Source organism: Parasteatoda tepidariorum, chromosome 11 (genome assembly GCF_982258835.1).
Source record: "Parasteatoda tepidariorum strain Cologne lab strain chromosome 11, Ptep-v5.0, whole genome shotgun sequence".
Taxonomy (NCBI): Eukaryota; Metazoa; Arthropoda; class Arachnida; order Araneae; family Theridiidae; genus Parasteatoda; species Parasteatoda tepidariorum.
The window spans coordinates 21,910,636-21,924,465 of record NC_141765.1 but is presented as its reverse complement, the minus strand read 5'-3'; the positions used below and the strand labels follow the sequence as shown (position 1 = coordinate 21,924,465).

Genomic DNA, 13,830 nt, shown 5'->3' with positions numbered 1-13,830 from the left:
GTTCCTTCAAAAGATGCTTCATCCTTTAGGGTCCCGTAGCCGTAAAAAATTAGGAAACACTCATAATATTTTCATACTACTATATTTATTGCATAATATGGATATAGTTATACCACAGTGCTGTAACAAGTGCATAGTTCATTTTGCAGCGACGCCGTGTATCAAGGCAATCAGTCCTAGCGAGGGATGGACGGCTGGAGGTTCCACAGTCACAATCATAGGTGATAACTTTTTCGATGGGCTACAAGTAGTCTTCGGAACGATGCTGGCATGGAGCGAGGTAAGATTACATTTAGTTTAAAAGTATTTGTCAAAATATCTTGACTTGTTTGTCAAATTAAACTTTTTTAAGGACAAATATACTAACTATTTTGACTAAATGATCAGATTTTTCTGCTAAAATTCTTCGACACTGAGAAAAAAAAAGTATGGTCAGAATATAGTAAAATTTGCCATAGTTTTGGTTTCATGAGAACACCAATAAAGCACGTTTTTTTTCACCGAAGAGTGTTGGTAATGATTTTTGGTAAAGTTAACAATATGGTTTTATTGCCGTACTGTTTGGTAGGAAATGTGAAATTTAGTAATTTTTTTATGATACCCCAGAGCACTGAATTCGTAATTCAATTCATGGCACAAAAAAGAGCATTCGATTCAATTTACTTTTCAGCTTTGTATTTTTACTAAATGCGTGAAAAAAGAATTAGTATTTTAAAACCAGAATTTTCAGTGAACCATTAACAAACGAACGGAATATCACCCACCTAGTGAATGTTTTAAATACCGTATAATTTGATTTTATCACTAGCTGTGTCATTACTGTAAAAGTACTGTGATTTTACAGGAACTTTTTTCTCTTTGTAGAAAGAATAATGGAAATTCGATTGTCTACATATTATTTATTTCACTCTCATATTAAATAAGATTTGGGGTGAAGAAAACAAAGTCATTTAATCTTCCAGTAATTTTATAAAATTTTTAAAAAAAATTAACAAAGGTAATCGTTAATTCGAATTATTTCGTAAATAGTGTTCAGTAAGACAAATCTAATTTCAGCTGATTGACAATTATACTACTTGCATTCGTTTTTGGAAACTTTTATTTTGTCATCAATCATGAAAAAAAAAAATGGTTGCAAAATGGGAAAAAGAAATTATAATTACAATTTTGCGACAAACAAATAGTTTAATAGAAACAGTTAGGCAAGTTTTTAATCTGAAACAAATATTTTATGTGTTTCTTTGAAAAGGTTTTTACTAAATGTCTAGATGAAAAAACTGAAAGTATAAGTGCTTCTCCAGAGAAAATGTTAGTTTGTTTATTATTAAAAACATATAATTTCTTAAAAATTTATATACATATATTTACATAGTATTATTTGCATAGTTGATTAAGTAATTAAGGACATTAGAGAAAATGTAAATAGTGTTGACGAGAGTTTTTAATCTCTTTGAAGGAATAAAGAGGAATAGAATAAAATATTTAATTTTCGATCCCTCCAGACGTTTCTCTTTTATCTGGACAGACAGCAGTTTGCAATTGGTTGAACCTAACAAGTTTTCCATTGTCTTTCGGGCTTAACAAAGAGTCTCGCCCTTAGCCTTTAAAGCCGTATGATCATGTTGCAAACAACCTCTTTCGCAATGCGATCATTAATACTTCAAATTGTATTAACTCCAACCACTCCTCCACTGTTGAGCGATCAACTAGCAAAGAAGTTTCCCCAATCAACCATTCTGGGGTTCCTGTCGGCAAAAGGAGCTTATTTTGTCGAACGGTATTTAACCTCATCGACGAGTCTGTTGCTATTTGACAGTCGCTGCTCTTCTTCTTTCTTTTCATCTGCTTCATTAATTCAGAGGCCTCGACTTAGCTTACGGCTTCCTATAAATGCTTAATGGACGCAACTAGTAATTCCCTTCATTCATCTGCACAATATCTGTTTTGATCTTTCTCTATGAAATTGCTACCTTCTATCGATTTGTTAATTCTTTTACTCTTTCATTTTCAAACTTGTCTGATTTGCCTTGCGTTATTTTGAGGGCAATGGGAAAAAATCATTCTTCAAAATGGCGAGTTTTGATTTTTATCCTATTAGTGTCAGTTCAATGAAAATCTAGAAATAAAGACAATCGAAAATTTAGGAAGATTTTAGGCAATTGATAGTTGGTTTTAAGGATATTTAGAAAATATTATCATTTTTGAACTTGACTCATTTGGCTTGCTTTATTTTGCTACGGTCAGTAGAAAAAATTATCTTCCAAAATGGCACATTTTAATTTCCCTCTTATTAGTGTCTGCATGGTGCCTGGAAAGAAAACTATTAAACTCAGAAAGTTAAAAAGATTTTGTTCAATTAATGTTTTATTTTTAGATGTTTAGAAAGTAGTTTCATATACGAAGTCGGATTTAGATTGTGTTATTTTGTTATGGACAACAGAAAAAAAAAACATTCTTCGAACTTGAGTGCTTTAATTTTCATCCTTATCAGTGATAGTTTAATAAAAACCTAGTCTGTTGCCATGGCCTTGTCTGTTGATGAGTCTGTTGCTATTTGACAGTAGCTGTTCTTCATCTTTCTTCTCATTTGCTTCATTAATTCAAAGGCCTCGACTTAGCCTACTGCTTCCTATAAATGCTTAATGGGCGCAGCTAGTAATTCCCTTGATTTATCTGCACAATATCTGTTTTGATCTTTCTCTATGAAATTGCTACCTTCTATAGATTTGTTTATTCTTTTACTCATTTTCAAACTAGTCTGATTTGCCTAACGTTATTGAGGGCATTGGGAAAAAAATCGTTCTTCAAAATGGCGAGTTTTGATTTTTATGCTTTTAGTGTCAGTTTAATGAAAATCTAGAAATAAAGCTAATCGAAAAGTTAGAAATATTTTGGGCAATTGATGATTGGTTTTAAGTATATTTGGAGAGTATTTTCATTTTTGAACTAGGCTCATTTATTTTGTTATGGTCAATGGGAAAAATTATCCTTCAAAATGGCACATTTTAACTTTTTTCCTATTTGAGTATGTATAGGAAAAAACTATTAAACTACTAAAGTTCGAAAAATTTTTTCTAATTAATGTTTGATTTTCAGATATTTAGATGTTTTATTTTGTATTGTATTCTAAATCATTTAAAGTATATTTACTTTATAATTATGGACAACAGGAAAGCCATTCTTCAAACTTGAGCGTTTTAATTTCATCCTTATTAGTGAACGTTTGATGAAAACGTAGAATTTATATACTATGAAAGCTTGAATAGTATTTCGCAATTAATTAATGATTTTTAGGATATTTAGGAGACTGTGTCTTAATCAAAGCTATCTATGTTTTAATTTTAAAGGAATACCAAATTCCGTCTTCCGATTTTTGAAATGAATTTAATTCAAAATTTAATTTTCAGTATAACTCAATAAGAATTGAAAACACTAAATTTTAAAAAGTAATTTCTCATTACATTGTTTGCGACTTTTTTCTATTCAATATGCATTGCTCGAAAAATAAAAATACCTGAATATATAAAAGAAACAATGTCTTAGCAGTAAAATTATAATTTTCCAGCACTTAAAAAAATTTTGTAACATAAAGGAAAATGCCAATGCACTCCTTAATGAATGTTTCATTTATGAAAATACATTATCTTAAATAATTATGAATATATGTTATAAAATATGATTCATTTAATGTATGCTTATTTTATAGTTATTGTATAACGGCAAATGACTATTTTTCTCTTTATGTTAAAAATGCTTAACGATGTGTTGTAAATTATATTCAAAACATATTTTAATGTAGTGCTGCACTTGTTCTCAAATTAAAAATAAATTTATTATTTGTTAATAAATATGTTATTCACAATATAAAAGTATGTTTATAAAATACCTATTAAAATTTACTTAGCTCCAATTACTGACCTATAATTAGAGTTTTTGCCTCAGTTAAAATTTTGTTATGACATTTAGGATAATTCAATAATGAAGATATCTTTTTTGTGATTTTTTTTCATCTTACTTTATAGCACATAAATTATTACTTTAAAGATTTGCAATTATTAACACTGAAATTTTTTTATTTTAGCTCATTACATCACACGCTATCAGAGTTCAAATACCACCTCGACAAATTCCAGGTGTTGTTGAAGTCACGTTAGCATATAAATCCAAACAATTTTGTAAAGGAACACCCGGAAGATTTGTATATGTTGGTAAGTTTCAACTTTACATGCTTATCATTAATAATTATAAATTATTAATCAATTATAATTAATATTAATAAATACTGTCTATTTAAATGACTACAATAATAATATACCTAATTTATAAAGTAAAAAAAATAGCCATTTTTGTCATAACATTTTTTAACGAAGTTACGAAGCTCTAATAATATATTAATAATTTACTAGTATATTACATTAAACATTTTTCTGAATATTTATTTATTATTTATTGATTTATTTCATATTGATTTATTATACTATGTATTTATGCTGCTAGATTATATTCTATATTTATAGCATTTATTATAATTTAAAACAATTTGACTCTAAGATATATTTTGTCGTAAATGTTAGACTTTAAGTGTGGTTAATTTCATTGCTTTCCTTATAGAATTTTAAGAAAACTGCTTACATCATAGATATTTAAGGCATAGATATATATTTAGAATTGAAAATAAAATGTGTTATGAGTTTTCGCACATACTCTATCGGATCTAAATCTATGTAGATTTAAAACGATTCCATAAATCTGCTCTAGATTTATATAGATGCATGCGATCAAAACTTATACAGATTTAGAACCCATAGATTCTCATTAACAAAGATATAATTCTATCAAATTTAAAATTAGGTCATTAATTAAATATTACTTTCCTCTAAATCTGCAAAAATGTTTATTTATTTTAAGAAACTATCTATTAAAGATATTGCTATCTGAGTCATTTGTAATATTTAATTAAAATTTTAATTCTGTTTTCAACAGCCTGAATAACTTCTTTTTAATTTTATTAAAATCAATATATTTTGCATTTAAAATTAGAAAAAAAGAAAATTTTTGTGCCACCGAAGATGTTTGTTTTTTGTAACTTTAATGCCCTGCGTACATTTGGCGAACTTTTAAAACAGTTTCAGTGCATGGAAATATTTATCACTGCATCAAACAATAAAACATTTTTCTAAGCAATTTTCCTAATTGGGAAAACTCTTAAAAAGAATTATAAGTAAAGTTAATGTTTATTGACGTTTTATCTAAATGCTTTAGGGAATTTTATTGTTTAGAGAAAACATGTGTAATTCCATAACTTGAAACATAAATTGAACTTAAACAAATTGCTTAATTTCTCATAATTTAAAAAATGAAATCATTAAATCACGCTATTCTAGGAAAGTTTCAAGCTTAGCTGGGTAACATTTTATAGAAGATTGGCAGTTTGACGGATTTGGGCACTTTCCAACTTCTTAAGTTTTGATAAAGCATCCCGATTTTTGGTTTAGCTCCAGACAGTTTTCCAAGTTGTAGCTACAACTGGTCCGATATAATCTATCTCCAAAGTCGTTCTATCTGTCATCATTTGGAAACTTTGGTCGTAATTTCTCTTGGAGAAAAAGAAAGATGCCGCTCCCCCTTTAACTCACTAAAATGTTTTCTTAGTAGTAAATCTTGGCTATGTCTTTGCAAAGTACTTAATAATGGGTTGAAGTATATAAGAGTTGAAAGATAATTTAACTTTGAATGAATCTGTTCATAGAATCATGACATAGTGTCATATAAAAGCTTTATTTTTATCACTGATAATTTTTGATGTGAGAGGTTGCTTTAAACTATAGCCAACGAGTGGTTAAAAAAATATATTTTTAAAAAAAGAAACAATTATGTTGAGAAAAGTTTTTACTTGCCCTTTAACCCTTTGACGTATAATTTTTTTAAGCAAATTTTTCATACTTTGATTTATTATTTTGTATATTATTATTATTTTGAATTATTTCAATTTAGGTCAAAATACGAGAAAAATAGTAAATTTAGCAATTTATTAATTTAATCAATGTATGGTTATGAAATACGGCATAGAATTCCGTTTTTTTTTCTTAATTTTTTTTTCTGCTTTTAATTTTTTATCTAGTGTTAAAGGTAAAATCTTTCAAAAGCGGCTCACTTCCAAAACATTTTTCGCAATTTTTATTTATTTGCAGTTATTTAGATCCAAGAGAAATAATTATTTATCAGTGAAATTGCTCTAATTTACAAAATAATTTATTAAACAAGTTTTTAATATTAAAAAAAAATCTAACTATTTCTTTTGGATTTTATATTTCAATATAAATATAATTCCGATAATCAAAGAGATGTTTTAGAAACTATTAGACAGTTTTTTACGATTAAAAAAAGACAAAAATATATTTTTGCTTGTAATTGGAGCGTCAGAAAGAAAAGCAACACCGATGTCCACTTTGCGTCAAAGGGTTAACTATTCTTGTGTAAAATTATCGAAAATTCGAATGTATTTAAGATAAAATAATTGAAGATTTTAAATTGAAAGGAGAACAAAATACAGGCTTTACTCTGTCTAAAATGATGCTTTATACCATCGCTAGCATTTTTAAAGCTTTTTTTTTTGTAGAAGAATATAATTACAAAAAATATCTAATAATTTTAAATTTGTTATACATGTTTTTAGTATAATACATAATATTAATATGAGTATTTTTTGCTAGCTTTGAGCGAACCCACCATAGATTATGGCTTCCAAAGACTCGCGAAGTTAATACCACGGCATCCTGGTGATCCAGAAAAATTACCAAAGGTACGTACATCTTTAAAAATTTTATTCGATGTGAATTAAGATATTAAGATTTTATCATTTCGATGAAACAAATGTCGCACATGTGTTTTATTTTTATACTATCAATACGTACTGATAAAAATATAAGAGAATAAACTTCTTGAAAATATGCCCTAACAGTAGAAAATTTGACCTAAATCTAAAATATCTTACAACCTAATATTTTACAGGGCTTTTCATATTTAATAGTAATATTTTTTATCAGATCAATATTTAAATCAAAGTGCAGCTCTTATGATAATTATCAATCAGTGCCATAAATATGGTAATAAAAATTTATCACGAAATTGTTTTTGATGAATTTCAATTTTGCCTCGTGTTTTTGAAACAGGTTAAGAGCATTTAGTGTTTTTTTAAAAAAAAAATTTAAATCAAAATGATCTTTATGGCAAAAATTTTAAATTTTTCAGCTCATATTTTCATGTTTATGCGTTTGCTTAATTATTTTATTCCAAGACAAGCAGTGAATTATTCCAGAAAATAATAAAGACTAACTTTTCTATTGACTTGCGTGCATAGGCTTTTGCTGAATACTTAGAATATTTGTAAAGTTAGCCATTGATACGTCAACACACTTTTTGTTTTATTCAAATTTTAGAAAATTATTTATTTTTCAGGAACATTATTTACGAAGTAATAAATAACTAAAAATAATGAATTCAATTAAATATATTCAAAATAATTTTTTCAATCCAGGTTAGTTGGTTAAAAGTTGATAAAATATTGGAATTTAATTTACCACCTATTTATTTAGAATACTAGGAAAAAACTACGCGTTTATATTAAAAGATTACCACTGATTCATTTTTTTATATGTTTATACAAAGCAGAAAATATTTTTAGAATTTTTTGATTTATTTCCGAATATTATATTAAAAAAAGTGTGACATAACTACATGTGATTTTTTTTTTTTTTTGGATGGCTTTTTGATGTTCGTCAAAAAATTAAGAATTAAAGTTGGAAATTCTATTCTCGTGTCTGAATAGTGTTTTTTGTAGTGACTTGTAGCTCATATATTAATCAGTAACCATGTCTGTCAGCCAAATAAAAAAAAAAAAATATTAAAATTCTGTTGGGTATGTTCTGTATGTTGTATGCGCTAGGTTTGAAAAGGTTATGTGATAAAATTTTTAAAATGTGATAAAATTTTTTAAATAAGGAGTTGACAATGGAAAGAACTTTAGTATATAGAAGGACTAATAGGCACAGAGAAAGAGAATTTTCTTTTCTTGGTAAAATAACTTAGAAACCATCTTTAACTCCTTTTCAATGTTAACTCCTCACAAATGTAATACGTAGTACTGTATATCAAATATTTTAAGCTAATTCAAAATAAATTTATTTTATTTTAGGAAATAATTCTTAAGAGGGCGGCGGATTTAGCCGAAGCTTTGTACAGTATGCCACGAAATAATCAGTTAGCCCTACCTGCACCAAGATCACCAGCCTTGAACAACGCTGTCGCCATGTCCGGCTTCAACGCTTATACAGGTCAATTAGCTGTCAACGTTCAAGAGAACGGTAGGGACCCATGGCCCCACGTTCACAATGCCTACTGCCACTGTTCAGGCAATCATTCATGTTTAGGCGTGCATGAAAATTCCTTTTGCATGTTTCTCAATTTCTAATTTTTCTCCTACGGTAGCATAATTTTAAAAAAGGTACTTCATGCATATTTTTAATTGAAAAAAATTAACTTTTATAAATTAAAATACATTTTTATTTGTCGGATATGAACCAATTTTATGATTGCCTGCGCATGAACATGGTAGATTTTGTGATTTTATTCTATCTTCTTTTAATATTTCTTTTTCCAAATAAATAAAATAAATATATTAATTTATTAACAGAAATTTAATATTAAGTAGGAAGAGAAAACCAATATTTTGACTAAAATTTCAAAGTATTTAGAAATCAAGAAAAATTTAAAAATTATGCATTGAATTCTTCCAGAATGAATCGAAATAAAAATAATATTTACAAAATATAAAAATGTAAAAATAATATTTATTTCAAAAGTATAAATTTTTTTTTAAAAATTATTTTTGAAAATGTATATGCATTGTTTATTAACGTCTTTGGTTATAACGTAAAAATATTATGACGGAAATTTAAAAAGCTTTAAATCTATTTCAATATTACAAATAACTAAAATAAGACTTGTTGAGAAAATAACGCAAAGCGTCTATTCGAAATTTTTAGAACATCTTTCGAATTATGAAATTTTTCTTGAATTTTTTACGCACTGTGAACTAGAACTTTAAGTTATTATTTTTATTTCTGTAAATTGTAAAAAAAAATAATTTTGAAGTCTTTTAGTGAATAAAATTAATTAATATCATAAAGTTAAGTTTGAGAATAAAGTTAGCGAATATTGCTGAAAGAGATATTGCTGAAGAGTTTGATTCAAATATTAAGAAAAATAATAATATTTGATTTTCTTCGTATTCAGTAAACATGATTTGTTTTATAACAAAGAATTCAAATTTAAATAGTCAGTGCACAATTTTCCAATTTTTTTTTCAGAGTACGGATGATTTATAAATCCTAGTTTTTTATAATTTAACTTAATAAACCGAATTACTGCCCGAAATTAATAAAATCAAATCAAAATATTAAAGATATAATTAAGAGTAATGAACAATTAAAATTATTTAAATTTAAAATTATTAAAATTAATTTATATATATTATCAAGCTCTAAAGAAATTAAAGTAGGTCTTATTTAATGGACTAACTCAAGTTTTTCTTATTTTCCTTGCTTGTTTTATTATAATTTTTATTATAACTAATTTCTATCGTATATTAATCAAAATAGTTTTAAATATTTCCTTTCCTTTCTTTCATGTGAAATTTTCCTTCTCCATTATAATATTTAATTTAATTTCATAAGTAGTAATAAACAAACTGCTCATAATTAACACGTCTTTATAAAATAAAATATTTGATTTTTATGAAAAATTTTCTTTAATTTTTGTAAATTAAAGTTGAAAGTTTTTAAAAATATTTTACTATTATAAACAACAAAAAAGTTCTTTGTTTTAATAGAAACATTTGTAATTATTGTTAATCATCATAATTATTACAAGTATAATGCATTTTGGGTGGGGGTTGTCTTATCCTTAACTTCATAACCGAGAATTTAAATTTTTTCTCTGTGTAATGCAGATGACTAAAATGATACAAATTTTAATAGGCCTGCAAAATAGCAAAATAAACTGCATTAAAGTGCATTAATATTTTGAATTTCCCAATATACAATAATATTTAAAAATACTCTATAGTGTATTTATCTATAGCTTAAAATTATAAACTAAAAATATTTCAATTATTTATCTATTTCATAATATGCAAAGCAATTTTTTTCTTTCGTTTTTAGACCAGCCGCGTTTAATACGTTTAATATGTTGAGCAGCAGTTTTTTCTTTTTCCACTTTTATTTCAAAGTATTTAAGTGAATTTTATTTTCAAAAAAAATAATAGCGAACTTTTCTATTAAAAGCTAGTAAAACTATTAAAAGGCTAGAAAAAATTGAGAAAAATGCCCATATTTCAATAACAATATTCTTATGTACAATATTCCTGTGTAAATATTATGCTGAAATTACTACATTCAAAACAATAGAGTGCGTGGGAAAATATTTTCTCCAACAAGCGTAAATACCACAATGTCAAAAATATATTAAGTAACATACATGCATATCTGTGAGTGGAAAGCAATAAGAAAGGAACGCCAGTTTATATGATTAACTAATATTTATATAATGTAAATAAATAATTCTTTTTAGATTATAATCTTATGATAAATGATATTTTTGAGAGATGTGTTTAGGAAATTTAGCTAATAAAATTAAATTTTTGTAGACTATGGAAGGACGCAGAGCAACAGTGTGTCTCCAAGAGGCTATGGCTCTAATGCGTCAACGCCGCACAGCGCAAACGGCAGTTCCTACAGCACCACAGCAATGAATGGTGGTTATGGCAGTCCGCCGAATCTAGGCAATATGGCCGTACCAAGTTCTCCGGGTCTCTTTAATGGTAATGGCTTTTGTTTAAAGTTATTATAGATTTTTTATTACTTTAATTTACTTATGAAAATTTTTATGGTCAGTTGCTAATTACAACGTATCATCCTGACACGGCAAACCACCTAGCCCTAATTATCAAGGCTCTATCTTATTACGGCCTCTGCAGAAATTTTATATAATTTTGACTCTGGTTAGCAAAATGGACGGTGCCTGATCTGCTACCCCTTCTATAAACTTTCACACTACAACCAACTAAAAGACTTTCCATCACAACAGATTTTGCGTGCATTTTGTGTGTATACATGTCGGTAGATTAATCGGCTGCCACAATCGAACTCACGACCTCCAGCTCTTCATTAGTGGTAAGACGTCTTTACCAAGTGTCCTAAATTAAAACATGGTTATTAGATAATTACCACATGAAAATTAGAAAATAGCATCCAATATATATGGGGTTCATATTTAGTCCTTATAACGGCTGTAAGTTACAATGTGCTATTTTTCGAAAAGTAGAATAAAAAAGGTAAAACGGTAATATTTTTTAATAACTAACTATGACTGAACAATTTATTTCATATACATCTTAGCAAACTATTGTAACTATGCTTAGGAATTTAATTTTGAAATTTAAAAAAATATAATTCTTGTTTTTTTCTTCCTTAGCTCGTAATCTACACAAAGTGGTTAATGCAGTTTTGGTTAACCACTCTGTTGATAACGAGATCATCTATTAAATATAATTTAATATGTTTGAATAATTTTATACATTTTAAATGAAATTTAAAGTATATTTTCTAAAATGTTTGATAACGTTTGCAGCTAATAGTGACATATATATTATATTCAATTTTGCTTTTATGATTATTATTTTAACAGTTTTAAACGAGCATTCTTTTGCAGTTTAAAAAGTCTCATTTTTAGTGAATGCGTCAAGTTGGATTTTCGAAAATGTTTTCAAATTCATTAAAATAATATGTTTCTGAATAGAAATTCTCCTATCTAACTGAACAATAGAACTTCGTAGCAAAAATTATGTATCAACTTAAATTTTTTATGAAAGAACATATATATATATATATTTTTGTATACAAATAAATTTTTTATTAAGAATGAATAACCTATTATATGCTTGTTCGCTTATACTAAGAATTTTGTCACACACTTAGATAAATCAGTCTATAAGCAGAAATTAAGAAAAAAAATTCATGTGGAAAGTTATGTGAACATGATTACTACAAATTCCATATTCTGACAATTAAGTATTTATATGACTTTTATGTTCGCATAGAACTCTTTTTAATGATATTTTCCTTTTAATGTTATTTTCTTAATGTTATTTTTTTAATGTTATTTTATTTTTATTCGCTTATTATTTATGGTATTCTATTAATATTCTATATAATTATTGATGAACGTTTCGGTACTGACTTTTAAGCCGGGAAGTTATACATGTAAGCTTGCATTTTTTCTGAAAAAAATATTAATTGAAAAATTCTGAACCTATTCACAGAAATATACAATAGTTATAAAATGTAAACATACATACAAGTGACAGCTTTTTTTTAATTATTGTATTAATTTTATATTATTTTTTAATTTTTAATTATAATTTACTTTCTTACCAAACATTTTTGATGAAAATTCTAAATATATATACTAAGAGTGATGTTTAGAGAACTCTCTTTACCAATTCATTTAGAGAATAATATCATCAAAATTATTTAGTCTTTATTAAATAGTTTTTGACCATTTCTAAAAATATACAACAAGAGCGATGTTTGGAGTCCCTTAAACAATTATTTATCACTCAAATTACTTAGTTTCATTTAAATTATCATAGACAAAAATTCTACAAATATACATCAAGAACGGAAAACTCATTTAATCAAGGCGTGAAGACAATCATTAACACCCCAATTGTCTAGCTTTATTTCAATAATTTTTGACAAGTATTCAAACAATTCCTGAGTGGTATTTGGAGAACACCCTGTAAAACTTTTGCACCATTTTTGGATAATGTTTTTAAATTTTTTTATTAATTTTTTTTTTGTTTTGTTTTAGGAATGGGAAGTATAGTATCCTCGCCTTTCGCAGCCATGAACCCCTTCGCGCTACCAACGTGCAATGGTCAGTCTTATGGTAGCTCAATAGTGACATCTAAATGACGGTGGAGTTGTGCACCTACAGACTGGAGGTTGTAAATCAGCCTATTTCCCCCCAAATTGGCTTCTTATGGACTGTCGTGGGTCAAGTGCACCTACAGAAAGAATGCCAACAGATTCAAGACACGAATGCTAAAATAACTGTATTGGTTTATCAAAATACAAAAACTGATTTGGACATTCAAGCAAGTTTTGTTTCTGTGGCAATCAAAAAACAGCCTGTTATGAAAACTCGGATGCAAACAAAGAGAAGTGGACTTTTTAAAGTTATATGTTTTATTAACTTTAATCGCGTTGAAAATGTTACAATGAAAATAAGTATTAAGAAGCTGTTCGCACCATTTCATTTTTGGAAACATTATTCTTGTTCTTTAACTATAGAATATTTTTATTCCATTTTAATATAGATTAAAAACAACGAATTTATTAGTTTCTTAAGGCGAAGAATTTAAGTTTCAATTCAAATTATTACAAGTTAACTTACAATGCTAAACATTTGAAGCTATCCCTATAACGTTTTATTAATTTTAATTGTCATTCTTGCTTTAGTTTTTTAATTACAAGAGATTAATGCAAATTTGCTTGCTTATAGATCCAAACTTTCTTAACTAATTTAAATATTTAAAAAATTTTAAAACTTCAATTATTGATACAAGCTATGTTAGACCTCGAATACAAAAGAATGAGTTTATTTCTTTGCTCGTGATATTATCAATATATTTTTTCACCTAGTTTTATTTATTTATTTATTTTTGTATATATAAATATATTTATAATGAATTATTTATTAATGTAAAAT

The 13,830-nt window shown here is 26.7% G+C and overlaps 1 protein-coding gene across 2 annotated transcripts in view; it reads left to right on the top strand.

Annotated features, from left to right (window-relative positions):
• kn (EBF transcription factor knot) overlaps positions 1-13,163 on the top strand; it is a 222,270-nt gene extending 209,107 nt beyond the window's left edge. The window contains exons 9-14 of one of the 2 annotated variants that reach the window (XM_071187402.2): positions 150-280; positions 4,082-4,208; positions 6,714-6,802; positions 8,195-8,363; positions 10,706-10,879; positions 12,931-13,163. In XM_071187402.2, coding sequence (XP_071043503.1) covers positions 150-280; positions 4,082-4,208; positions 6,714-6,802; positions 8,195-8,363; positions 10,706-10,879; positions 12,931-13,034 — 794 coding nt within the window. In that variant the 3' untranslated portion in view covers positions 13,035-13,163. Of the gene's footprint in view, positions 1-137; positions 281-4,081; positions 4,209-6,713; positions 6,803-8,194; positions 8,364-10,705; positions 10,880-12,930 lie in introns of both variants that reach the window. The other variant, XM_071187401.2, reaches the window with a different exon arrangement.
• The last annotated feature ends 667 nt before the right edge of the window (positions 13,164-13,830 follow it).